Source organism: Giraffa tippelskirchi, chromosome 4 (genome assembly GCF_054371585.1).
Source record: "Giraffa tippelskirchi isolate mGirTip1 chromosome 4, T2T-mGirTip1v1.2.pri, whole genome shotgun sequence".
NCBI classification, from domain to species: Eukaryota; Metazoa; Chordata; class Mammalia; order Artiodactyla; family Giraffidae; genus Giraffa; species Giraffa tippelskirchi.
The window spans coordinates 108,553,068-108,566,978 of record NC_137278.1 but is presented as its reverse complement, the minus strand read 5'-3'; the positions used below and the strand labels follow the sequence as shown (position 1 = coordinate 108,566,978).

Genomic DNA, 13,911 nt, shown 5'->3' with positions numbered 1-13,911 from the left:
TGCTCAGTAAACTCCTTCTTTCTTTTTGTAGAAGAAACAGATTGAATTTCTACATAGTGTTAAGTGTTTTCATGGCATGCAGAACTAATATTTAATAGTGCATGAGCGTTACATATTTTTATACCACTTGTATTTAAAGGATGAATAACTTTTGGCTATCCTTTGCATTTCTAAATAATTTTTTAATCACTCCTAACCCATACCTTGAATCGTAATTGGAAGTAATTTTTCACTTGAGTAATTTTCAAAACAAAATACTTGAGTGATTTCATTTTTCTCTTTCCACCTTCATTTTCCAAAATTAGAACAAACATTAGATAATGCCTAAGCCAGGGTCTTTTTATGTGTGGAAAGGGAAATTCCTTGCAAATTATAATTATTAGCATGTGCTTTCTACTTATAAACTAATGCTATTTTCCTTGTCCTTTTGTTTCACTGCTGCTTCAATCCTGATACACTTTGCTTCTTCCTGGTTTGGATTCTATTTGTTTGCTGCTCAATTATCCTGCATTAAAAGCTTCTTGGTGATAGCAAAGATGTCCTTGGGCCATCAAGTAAGTAGTTGAAAGTTTGAATGGCATGTTTGCAGAGGTGATAATATTTTGATGTGTACTTATAAAAGGTATATGGTATTTCCATTTTGATTATTAAGTCTTCTACTTTGTTTCCAGGCATTGAAATATAAAGAATATAAATGATCATTCAGTACCCATCTGTTGTCAGTGTCCATCTGAGATTAATAGTATTTGTGTACTTATATCTTAATTATCTAAAGATGGATTGTTTACTTAGTTATCTAATTCACCATTTATAAATTCATAATTCCTAAATCATGAATTAATACCTTTTTATAGTATCCTTTCTACAATCATCACAAAGCACAGATCAGACTACTTTGAGGCTGGGCAAGGTATAACAAATTCACTGCCATATGAAGTGAGAAATACTGTTTTATTTTTGTCAGAACTTTTATATAATAGATAATATGATTATGAAAAAAATTATTTTTACTTTGGTAATTTTATAAGTGAAGCCTGTTTTATCTAGGGATTTAGAAGCTATATCCTTTAAATTTATGTTTAAAACAAGACCTGTTTTTGACTAGATACGGTGCTAGCTTTGGGGAATACACAATGAATAAAACATGTGCTTTGGCCTTATGGATCATTATATACTAGTAGGAGAGTTAGACCCATGAATACATACTTTCAAAGCTTTGTGACATATAAACATACTGATGTGAATGAAACTTCAGAGATCATTTAAATAAAGCATTAATTTTTGTAGATGAAGAGTCTGAAGCTCAGATCTTAAGTATACCCAAGGAATTAGAATTGGTTACTAGTTTAGTAGTCATCTTCTGGTTTTCAAAAATCAGAATAAAGCTATCATTTCACTGAATTAAGTCTAACCAAAAATTAAAATATTACTGCATTATAAATCAAAGGTTTTAACTTTATTGAAGACCCATGTGGAAATTATATTGATTCAGGAAGTTTTTGTATCTATTCCTAAATAATTGTATGACTGTTGCAAGTCAGTTCACTGCTTTGGGGCTTGTTTTCCTCATAGGTTAAAAAAGGGGACCTAGCAAGATAATGGCAGTTTCTTCTAGTTGTAAAATACTTCGGTCTAGATCAGTTACTGTTTGTCTCTAATAATGGATATAGTCTGTTTATAATTTTGTTTTCTAAAGAGAGAGGTAATTTAAAGTAATATGCTAAAATTCCATTTTTATTCTAATTGTAACAATTCATAGCATTGAGTAGTTCATAGCATTATTAGAGTAGTAAAATTTTAAAGTAGACTCTTCGCTCTTCACCTGAAACTACCATGCTATTAATCGGCTATCCCCCAATACAAAACAAAAAATTAAAAAAAAATTTTTTGAAGTAGAAAAAGTATACGCATCCCAAAACATTTTTATGTTTTCTTGTTCAGCCTTAGTTATAATACCTGGTAGATATTAATGCATTTTTCAGTTACTTTAATTACCTCATATATTTAGATGTCGACTCAGGTGAACTTATTGTCACTGCTGAACTTTAGAAATAGAATTGCATTTTTAAAATCAGTTGAAGTGGTTCTTCGTAGGACCTGGGTTTTATAAATGGGGTCTTTAATTTCTACTTGAAATAGAAGACATTTATTATAGTTATATATTTTAAGCACATATGAATTAAAATATATAACATATATTAGAGGTGAGTTTATATTGTAATTTATATGTTAAAATTTGTATTGTACTCTGCCAACTATTAGAAGACTGTGGCTGCGTTATTATTTACTACAGACCATATATCATTTTGAGTGAAATGTAATTTTGTTTAGTACTTCATTAGGATCTATACCATTGAATGAAAAAACTATAAAGATACATAGAAACATATTTAAATTACTAATGTATTTGAGAAAAGGTATACCATCTTCTCTGTAAGGGGATATTTAGGATTTCTTTTAAGAGATTATTTAGGACTTTAAAAAACTAAACTTCTTTTTAGTAGTTTTTACTTAGATTAAGGGCAAGAACCAGACTTTGAAGCTTGTAAAATTCTCCTGACTTTGTATTGATGAATTAAATTCGGAAAGTAAAGAATGGTAGTTACAGAATCATATCCTCCTTGAAAGTTACAGCTGGTTTGTTAATTATATTACTATGAATGATTCCAGTGTGATTAATTTCTATCATAATATGATATTCAGCAAAGTCAGTTGCTTTGCTTGCTTTGCTTTGTTTTGCTTTCATTATGAAGTGGGAACCAGAAGAAGGCACTATAATGCTGTCTCTAGACAGTGAGGCAGTTGGTTAAATTACCAGAAACTGTTTTGGAATCCTGTAGTGATTCATTGGTCAAATATTGATCCAGGCATTTAGCAAGTATTTATTATCAGTTTTATGCCAAAGAATACAAATGAAAAAAAAGTCACTGCCTTTCCTGAGTTTGTAAGCAAATAATCTACTAGTGTGCAAATGATGCAGGGCATCAAAATGATTTTTATATTATGCAAATTTTCTGTATAGTTAATGTTTGTGAATGATGTAAGAAAAAACAAATAGGAAAACAGGCTTTTTGGTTTTTGTAAGGAAATATAGTCCGTATGTTGTTATTTCTACAACTCCTCTCATTTCAAGGTTATCAAAATTAGAAACAGTAATACCTCAGTCAGTAAGGAGTTAGCAAGAGGTGAATAGAACTAAATTTGCACTTGTATTTCTTTTTTTATACAGTCAAGTTATTTAAGACTTATATATGTGTAACTTTCTGATGGAATACTAAAGCATACTTTAATTCTGTTAGCTGTTCTAATAATATATTTAATATTTATTTATTTATTTGTCTGCACTGAGTCTTAGCTGAGGCATGCAAGCTCTTAGTTGCTTGCATATGGGATCTAGTTTTCTTTTGTGCTTTCTTTTTTTTATTTTTTTATTTTTTTTTACTTTACAATATTGTAGTAGTTTTTGCCATACATTGACATGAATCAGCCATGGGTTTACATGTGTTCCCCATCCTGGACCCCCCTCCCACCTCCCTCCCCATCCCATCCCTCTGGGTCATCCCATACGAAGCAACAGACAAACAATCTCAAAAATATACAAGCAACTCCTGCAGCTGAAGTCCAGAAAAATAAACGACCCAATCAAAAAATGGGCCAAAGAACTAAACAGACATTTCTCCAAAGAAGACATACAGATGGCTAACAAACACATGATAAGATGCTCAACATCACTCATTATTAGAGAAATGCAAATCAAAACCACAATGAGGTACCATTTCATACCAGTCAGAATGGCTGCTATCCAAAAGTCTACAAACAATAAATGCTGGAGAGGGTGTGGAGAAAAGGGAACCCTCTTACACTGTTGGTGGGAATGCAAACTAGTACAGCCACTATGGAGAACAGTGTGGAGATTCCTTAAAAAACTGGGAATAGAACTGCCATATGACCCAGCAATCCCACTGCTGGGCATACACACCGAGGAAACCAGAATTGAAAGAGACACATGTACCCCAATGTTCATCGCAGCACTGTTTACAATAGCCAGGACATGGAAGCAACCTAGATGTCCATCAGCAGACGAATGGATAAGGAAGCTGTGGTATATATACACAATGGAATGTTACTCAGCCATTAAAAAAATACATTTAAATTGGTTCTATTGAGATGGATGAAACTGGAGCCCATAAGACAGAGTGAAGTAAGCCAGAAAGAAAAACACCAATACAGTATACTAATGCATATATATGGAATTTGAAAAATGGTAATGATAACCCTATATGCGAGACAGAATAAGAGACACAGATGCATAGAACAGTCTTATGGACTCTGAGCGAGAAGGTGAGGGTAGAACGTTCTGGGAAAATAGCACTGAAACATGTATATTATCATATGTGAAACAGAACACCATTCCATGTTCGATGCATGAGACAAATGCTCAGGGCTGGGGCAATGGGATGACCCAGAGGGATCTAGTTTTCTGACCAAGGATTCAACCTGGGCCCCCTGATTTGGGAGTGTGGAGTCTTAGCCCCTGGACCACCAGGGAAGTCCCTTTATAATGTATTTAAAGTAGCCTTAAATGTACTAATACTACAAAAGAATATATGAAGCATATGTAAATTATGAAGTATACTCAGACAGTGAGTACATATTGAACTCGCTACTCAGCCTAAGAACTTGAATCTCACAGATGTCTCATGTCTGTCTGGGTGCTGCTTCTTTCCTCTGTGCCTGTCCTCCCAGGGGTGATGATTAGTTTGTGTTGTTTGTTGTTGTTGTAGTTTATTATTCATTGCTTTTTCAAACATAGATTCTTTTGGTTGTTTTTAGGTCACATGTGTATCACTAAGTTTTGCTAGGCTTTTAATTTTACAAGAATGGTGTCGTGCTATATGTCATCCTCTAGGAGTTGTTCTTTGTAGGTAACGTTGTGTTTCCAAGTTTGAGCCATGTTACTGGGTATAGATAAAGACCATCTGCTTTTACTGCTACATACTATTCCATTATGTCCATATACCACAATATATGAATCCATATTGTTTTCAGTTTATGAATATTTATTTTGAATTTTGCTATTATGAACAGTGTTGCTATGAACATTTTTATTCTTGTCTTTTGGTATACACATATAAGAGTATTTCCAGGTATAAAGCTAAGAGTGGAATTTTTGGACCCATAGAATATGCTAAAATTCAATATATATAAGATCTAAATGGTTTTCCAAAGTGCTTTTATCAGTTTATACTCTATCAGCAAGGCTTATGTTGGCTCACTGATCCTATCCTTACCATCATTTGATATTATCAGACTTACTAATTTTTTTCAATTTTACTGAGTGTAAAATATTTATTTCATTGTGATCTTGATTTTCCTTGTTACTAAGGAGGATCAAAATCTTTTTGTACATTTATGGGCCATTTGCATTTCTTCTTTCATGAACTAATTGTTCATGTTTTCCTACCATTTTTCTTTAATTAAAAAAATTAATTGATGTTTAATTGACATACAACATTGTATTAGTTTCCAGTGTGCAACATAATGATTCCGTATTTGTATATGCTATGAAGTGATAATCACAGTAAATTTACTTAGCATCCATCACCATGGATTGTTACGGAGTTTTTTTCTTATAATGATAGCTTTTAAAACGTACTCTCGTAATAACCTATAATGGAGAAGAATCTGAAAAAGAATATAGATAGATATATAACTGAGTCACTTTGCTGTACCCCTGAAACATTATAAATCAACTATGCTTCAGTTACCAGCTCAGCCACAGGGAAGCTTCCCTGGTAGCTCAGCTGGTAAAGAATCCATCTATAGAGCAGGAGACCCTGGTTCGCTTCCTGGGTTGGGAAGATCTGCTGTAGAAGGGATAGACTACCTACTCCGGGGGTAGGCTACCCATACCAGTATTCTTGGGCTTCCCTGGTGGCTCAGCTGGTAAAGAATCTGCCTACAATGTGGGAGACCTGGGCTCAATCCCTGGGTTGGGAAGATCCCCTGGAGAAGGGAACAGCTACCCACTCCAGTATTCTGGCCTGGAGAATTCCCAGGACTGTATAGTCCATGGGGTCGCAAAGAGTCAGACACGACTGAGTGACTTTCACTCTCACACTTCAATAAAAAAAATAGCTTTACTGTCTTAGCATATTTCAGATATGCAGTACAGTATTAACTCTAGTTGCCATGCGGTACATTACATCCACATGACTTCTTTATTTTGTAACTGGGGGTTTGTACTTTTTGACCCATTTTGCACAACCACAACCCCATTCCCCTCTCTGGCAAACCACCAATTTGTTCTCTGTATCTGTGAGCTCAGTGACTCAGTGACAACTTTTATGACTTGAGTTGTATTCCATTGAATATGTATTCACCACATTTTCTTTACCCATTCTTGCATTGATGGATATTTAGGTTGTTTCCATATCTTGGCAGTTGTAAATAATGCTACAGTGAACATGGACTGCATGTATCTTTTTCAGATTAGGGTTCTCATTTCATTTGGATAAATACCCAGCAGTAGAACTGGTGGATCATATGGTAGTTCTAGGTTTACTTTTTGAGGAAGCTCCATACTGTTTTCCATAATGACTGTACCAGTTTACATTCCCACCAGCAGTGCTCAAGGGTTGCCTTATCGCTGCATTCTCATCAATACTTATTATTTCTGTCTTTAATAATAGCAATTTTACCAGGTGGGAAGTGATACTTCATTGTGCTTTTGATTTGCATTTCCCTGGTGAATAGTAATGTTGATCATCTTTTCATGTATACTTGGACTATTGAGCTATAAGAGTTCTCTATATATTTTGGATATTAACCCCTTATCAGATATACTATTTGCAAGCATTTTATGCCATTTATTGTATTGATGGTTTCCTTTGCTGTGCAGAAATGTTTTAGTCTGATTTGGTTTCAATTCTTTATTTTTGCCTTTATTGTCTTTTGGTGTCAAATCTAAAAGAATCATTGCCAAGACTGATGTCAAGGAGCTCACTTCTAGTTTTCTTCTAGGAGTTTTATATTTTCAGGTCTTACATTTGAGGCTTTAAGCCATTTTGAGTTAATTTTTTTGTAACAGGAAGATAGAGGTCCACTCTGTTTCTCTCGTGTGTGGCTGTCCAGTTTTCCCAACAGTATTTATTAAAGAGACTGGCCTTTTCCCTGTTGTTATGTTTTTGGCTCCTTTGTCATAAATTAATTGACCATATACATGTAGGTTTATTTCTGGGCTCTCAATTCTGTGCCATTGATCTATGTGCCTTTTTATGCAGGTACCACGGAGTTTTGATTACCATAGCTTTGTAATATAATTTGAGATCAGGAAGTATGATGCCTCTAGTTTTGTTCTTCTTCAAGATTGCTTTTGCTATTTGGGGCCTTTTGTGATTCCCCACAAATGTTCGAATTGTTTTTTCTGTTTTTGTAAAAAAAAAAAAAAAATTGCCATTGAAATCTTGAGAGGGGTTGCATTGTCTGTAGATTGCTCTGGTAGTATAGACATTTTAATATTATTCCTCCAGTCCATCATATAGTATATCTCTCCATTTGTGTCTGTCTTCTTCAGTTTCTTTCCTCAGAGTCTGACAGTTTTCAGTGTGCAGGTCTTTTACCTCCTTGGTTAAATTTATTCTTAGGCATTCTTTTTGATGCGTTCCTCTCCCTCTATTTTTCTTTTGCCTTTTTGATCTTTTTCTAATTGATTTACAGGAATTTTTTTTTAACATATTTTGGATTCCAACTCTTCGTTAATTATATGTGTTACAGATCTCTCGTTTCCACCCCCCCAATTTCTTTTTATCTTTTGATTAGGTTAATTCTTAATCCTCACCCCCCCACCCCACGCTTTCTTTATTGGTGAGTGTTTCTTGTGTCTTTTTAAGGGAATCATTGCCTACCCCAAATTTATTTTCTCTTAAAAGTTTTCTAGTTTTACTTTTTTGCACTCATGGTTTCAAAGATTGCTCAGGCTTCTGTACAGGCAATGAACTCTACCCAAGCAAGGAGCAAGATGATATAGGTCTAGAAACTAGGTAGAAATATGCTGCTGTGATCAGTGGAAAGGTAATGGTGTCTTGGAACAGGGTAGTAGTTGTGAAAGTGCAGAGAAGTAGGAGGATTCCAGATAAATCTTGAAGATAAAGATATCACAGATTGATTGAGTATTAAATGTGAGAGAAAGAGAAAAATCAAAGAATACACCTGAAGTTTTTGGCCTGAGAAAGTGGAAGAGGAGAATAGTGATTCCATTAACAGATGGGAGAGATGCAAATCTGGAGGATAAACAAAATAAAGACTGTTCTGGATAAATTTGAGATGTCTGTTAAGTAATACAGGCAGGCAACTGATGTGTGAGTTTTTGAGTTTAGGAGGAGATAAAAATTAAGTAGTTATCAGTGTAGGATGCTTTTTTATTGATTTGATGGGAAAATAAATTCTTTGTAACTTGGATGATAAGTGAGAGTATTTTTGAATTTTTACTTTAAAACTTAAGGAGCTAAAATATAATTTTGAAAACTTTAGCACTATCAAAAGTATGTTAAAGATAATTTGTGTTTAAAATGTTGAAGAAGCAATTTTCCTTGAAAGATATGATGATTAAAAATGTCAGTCTAAGTTCTGGTTAAGTTTGAAATTACATCTAGATTGAAGACAGAATCATTCTCTCTCAAGATAAAGCTAAGGTTTCTGTCAACTGAAAGCACAGTTACATAAAAATCGAAGAATGGAGATCCTGGGGCACTGTGGACTTGCTCACAATTTGAAGGAGTACTTCAATGAGTATTTCTTTCTTTTCTGTCCTCTCTGGAACTGGGCATTGCTTGGTCAGTAGTTTGGTCAAATGGGTGAATAGAAGCCTTAAACACTATTTAGATTTATTGTTGGGGCAGCAAGCTCTTAAGAAACCAGACTTTGAACCAAATGGTCCTTTGTTAAAATCTTGCCGGTATTAATTTTAGGCAAGGCAATCTCTGAACCTCAAGTTTCCCCAACTTTAAAATAAGAATTACACCTACTTTCCATGAAAATTGGAAATTAGAGTAGAGATTCTAGGGCATATGAAATACTGTTTCGTAGCTCAGTTGGTAAAGAATTCACCTGCAATGCAGGAGACTGCCTGCAGTATAGGAGACCTGGTTCCATCCCTGGGTCAGGAGATCCCCTGGAGGAGGAAATGGCACCCCACTCCAGTATTCTTGCCTGGGAAATCCCATGGACAAAGGAGCCTGGCGGGCGACAGTCCACGGGGTCAGAGTCCACGCAGTCCAGGCTACAGTCACAAAGAGTCAGATACAACTTAGTGACTAAACCACCGCCACCACACCATTTTATACTGCTATTAATTGGAATTTTTCCTCATTACCAATGAGGTTGACTGTCTTTTCATATGTTTATTGACCATTTGTATGTCTTCTGTATTGTCTTTTGCTTATTGCTCTATTGGCAAATATATAGAGTTAATAACACAATGAAAGGTTGATGGTAAACCTTGGAGTACCTTTCATTATCAGAATATGTATTTTCATTTTTATGAGGTCTGTAATTTGGGTAATTTGACGCATGCCTATAAATTCCTTTTGAATTTATAGCAAACTAAAAATAAAACATTTATTAATTATTTATTGAAGTAATTTAATTTATTAAAGTATTATTACAGTATTGAGTTGGTAAAATGAATATAACCATTGAGGCCATGTCAGTCGTAGTTCTAGTCTATGTTATTAACTATGCCGTTATGTAAATCTGTGACTTAAGTACTAACTTTTTTTTCCCTTCTCTCCTTGAGCTGTGGTAGCAAACAGTGACGACACTCAGCACCTGACACCAGGAAAGATGAGTCAGCGCCAAGGTAAAGAGGCTTTTCCAACGCCAGCCAAAGATTCATGTCAGCCATCTTTCAGTCCAGCAAGTCCTCATACCCCGGGTATGGAATTGTACTTTTAATGTTTTTTGTTGTTATTGATGGTGGGCTGCATGTGTATGGTTTGTTTTGTTTTTTAGGGAGGTCTATCCTTTGGTGGTGTATCATGACTTTTCTTTTTGACTGTTTGGTTTTATAGAGGTTTATGTTTGTTTTGTTTTGGTCACCAATAATACACTTGAAATGAGTGCATTTTCCTTTGGAGTACTTTAATTCTCTTAATATTCTCTAAAATATTTGGTTAGTTATACCATTCTTTTAATTCAGTGATTTTCAAACTTTCTGGTCACAGGACTCCTTTAATACTGTCAAAAATTACTGAAGACCCCAAAGAACTTTTATGTGGATTAATTAACCTATTGATACTTAACTGTATTGTATAGTAAAACTAAAACTTTAAAAAAATATTTACTTTGTTTTTTGAATTGATGTTTAGTTGATACACATATCAACTATATATATATATGGACTTCCCTGGTGGCTTAGTGGGTAGATAGTTTGCCTGCAATGTGGGAGAGCCGTGTTCAATCCCTGGCTTGGGAAGATCCCCTGGAGAAGGAAATGGCAACCCACTCCAGTATTCTTGCCTGGGAAATCCCACAGAGGAGCCTGGTGGGCTACAGTCCATGGGGTCACAAAGAGTCAGAGATGACTGAGTGACTAACACCTTCTACACTTGATATACATGTGTTATGTATGTTACAGATGTAAGTATAGTGATTCACAGTTTTTAAGGATTATACTCCTTTTATGTGCTATGCTGTGCTTAGTCACTCAGTCGTGCCCCACTCTTTGCGACCCCAGGGACTGTAGCCCGCCAGGCTCCTCTGTCCATGGGCATTCTCCAGGCAAGAATACTGGAGTGGGTTGCCATGCCCTTCTGCAGGGGATCTTCCCAACTCAGGGATTGAACTCGGGTCTCCCACATTGCAGGCGGATGCTTTACTATTTGAGCCACCAGGGAAGCCCAAGAATACTGGAGTGGGTAGCCTATCCCACTCCAGGAATCTTCCTGACTCAGGAATTGAACCGGAGTCTCCTGCATTGCAGGTGGATTCTTTACCAACTGATCTGCCAGGGAAGCCCATACTCCATTTATAGTTATTATAAAACATCAGTTACATTCTCTGTGTTGTATAATACAGCCTTGTAGCTTATTTTATACATAGTAATTTGTTTAAAATGCTTACCCTTAATTCATTTCAAATTACAATAATAACAATAATAAACCTATTATAGGCTAATATGAATAACATTTATGAAAAATAACTGACTCCCCTCCCCACCAAAGAAGAGTTGAGTGAGAATGAGAAGAGTGGTATTCTTTTTCTTCAAGGTCCCACAGCCTTGCCCCTGTTGTCATTTTGGGCTGGATAATTCTTTGTTGAGGGGAGCTATCCTGTGCATTGCAGGATATCTAGCAGCATCCTTGACCTCTATGCACTAGATGCCAATAGCAATTTTCCTGGATATGACAACTAGAATTAGCCCTAGATCTTGACAAATGTCTCTTGTGGGACAAAACTGTCTCTGGCTGAGAACTACTCTTTTACATTTTTTGCAAATCTCTTTAATTTATGGCTAGCCCTATCAAGGATATTTGTCAGTGAAACCGACCTTCTATTGCTGCAAGTGCGTGGCAGTGAAGAAGTCAGTGACCACTACTGCGGTCAGGTGCCTCTGCCTCGATATGGGCCAAGGTGCCAGTGGTCTCATCTACCATTGCTTTTGCACTACTAGTGAAAACTTCAGCGCGATAAAAAAGGATCATGAAACTAATTTTGACCTTGCAGACCTTTTGAAAGTGTCTTGGAAACTTCCAGTGATTATGATAATTTCTAATTCATAATTGATACATTTTATATATTGGATTCTGTTTCTTAGCTGAAGTTTATATGATCAAATGCTTTGAACTCTCCTTATCAGTTATCTGTACTACTGATAACTACTGATCTCCAATCAGTTATCAGTACTACTGATAACTAGGGGAAAGACTTCTGCTTTTAAAACTAAGAACTTAAATTTGGTGTTTAAAAGCCAATACATACTTAGGTTATCAAACTTTTAAAATTAATTATTTTAATTGGAGGATACTTTACAGTATTGTGATGGTTTTGCCATACAACGACATGAATCAGCCATGGGTGAGTCTTAAGTATTATGTTATACTGTCTGCATACTTAGTCGGGTTTTGGTGGTGTTACTGTATGAATTCCCTTGGAGTAGGCTTTAGTTAACTTCTTTTTAAATGAGTATTAACTGGTTGATCGTAAGTTACATGACCATTTTCTAACTTACTCCAGTAGAAAATGTTTTTCTAGTCAATTATTTGATGGAAACATTTTTACATAACATTGTAAAAAAAGTTGTAACATAAAATTCTGGAAGGATTCAACTTATGTGATTTTTTTTTTTTGGTTCTGTGCACCAGAATTTTGACTGTAATAAATATGGTTCCTCTGTTTCATATATCTGTGTACTAGAATATTTAGAGAAATTCTTTAACTTGAAATTTAATGAAACAACAACAGGGTTAGTTACTAAAGCTTCTTGGGTTTATATGTATCATGAACATTTTCAGACAAGCAGAGAGTTTGTGAGTCTAATGCAATTAACACTAGTAAACCCATCAGATAGATGTAAGAAATTATTAACCTTTTGTTGTATTTTATTTATTTGGGGGTGGGGCTGAAATATTTGGAGTAAATCATAGACCTCATGATGTTATACCCCCAAATACTTAATCCATCTCTAAAACTTAAGAACATTTTCTTACATAACCATAAAACCTTTATTAAGTCTAACAGAATATTTAATATAAGCTAATACCTAGTTTTGGAGAAGGAAACGTCAACCCACTCCAGTACTCTTGCCTGGAAAATCCCATGCACAGAGAAGCCTGGTAGGCTACAATCCATGGGGTCGCAAAGAGATGGACACAACTGAGTGACTTCACTTTCTTCAATATCTAGTTCATACTTAAATTTCCCCAGTTGTCCCCAAGTCTTTTCCAATAAGCTTGTTGAAACCAGGATCCAAGAAAAGTTCATACATTGCATTTGATTATGTCATTATATCTCCTTTAATTCAAAGAGTCTCCTTGTTTACTCTTATTTTCTCTTGTGCCTTTGACTTCTTTAGGAAACTTAAGCCAGCATCCCTATGTCTGACCTTTTGAATTTGATTGCCTCCTTGCAGAATTGTTTTATTAGTTTCCTTGTCTTTTATATTTTATATGAAGTGAAAGTTAAATGCAAAGGCTTGATTACATTCAGGTTGAACATTTTTGGCAAGATATATATTAATGTGATATATCACTTGTGTGGGACATGTGATTGTCCTCCTTTTTGTGGTGTGAGGTTGATCAGTAAACTCAGCTGATAAAACAGCCTGATCCTCTTGCATCTTTTCTCTCCTTATAACCTGAATGTGAAATGTAGTAAATATTCTGTTCCTCATTAGCTTTTTACCTAAAGATGTAAGCACCCTTTGATGATTATAAGGGGTTGAAAAATGGTGATTTTTTTCTTCTAATTCTATCATTCCTTTTACATTTGTTACTGAAGTTTTTCTGTAAGAAAGAGATCTCACTTATCTTAAGGCTGCCAAGTAAACATTGGAATATAGTTCCTGTAGGAAAGTCAGGATAAATGGTTTTTGCCTCCTAAGCACTAGTTTTTAGATTAAAGAGAAGACATAAAGTCTACTTCTGGGGATAACAAATTTTTTTGGCTTACAATTTTTTTTAATATCATAAAAAACCTGCACATTTTAATAAAGTAGTTATGCTTCAGTCATTGGTAAAGTGAAGATAATAATAGTATCTGTGTATCACATAAGATTTTTATAAGGCTTAAAATGAGTTAATACATACAAAAAGCTTAGAACATAGCCTGGTAAAGGAATACCACTCAGGATAGCTGACTAATAACAATAATAATAATAACCACAACAATGATTACTATTATTATTATTTTAAA

The 13,911-nt window shown here is 34.9% G+C and overlaps 1 protein-coding gene across 28 annotated transcripts in view; it reads left to right on the top strand.

The window, feature by feature from the left end:
- The window catches only part of OSBPL8 (oxysterol binding protein like 8), a 159,854-nt gene that overhangs the window by 72,238 nt on the left and 73,705 nt on the right, over positions 1-13,911 (top strand). For 13 of the 28 annotated variants that reach the window (XR_014051709.1, XR_014051707.1, XR_014051708.1 and 10 more), the window contains 2 exons: positions 518-554; positions 9,797-9,934. Coding sequence is in view for 23 of the 28 variants with exons in the window: in XM_081483897.1 (XP_081340023.1) it covers positions 518-554; positions 9,797-9,934 (175 nt within the window). In the remaining 5 variants the exon portion in view is untranslated. The remainder of the gene's footprint in view (positions 1-517; positions 555-9,796; positions 9,935-13,911) is intronic. The other 15 variants (XM_081483909.1, XM_081483910.1, XM_081483912.1 and 12 more) reach the window with 3 other exon arrangements.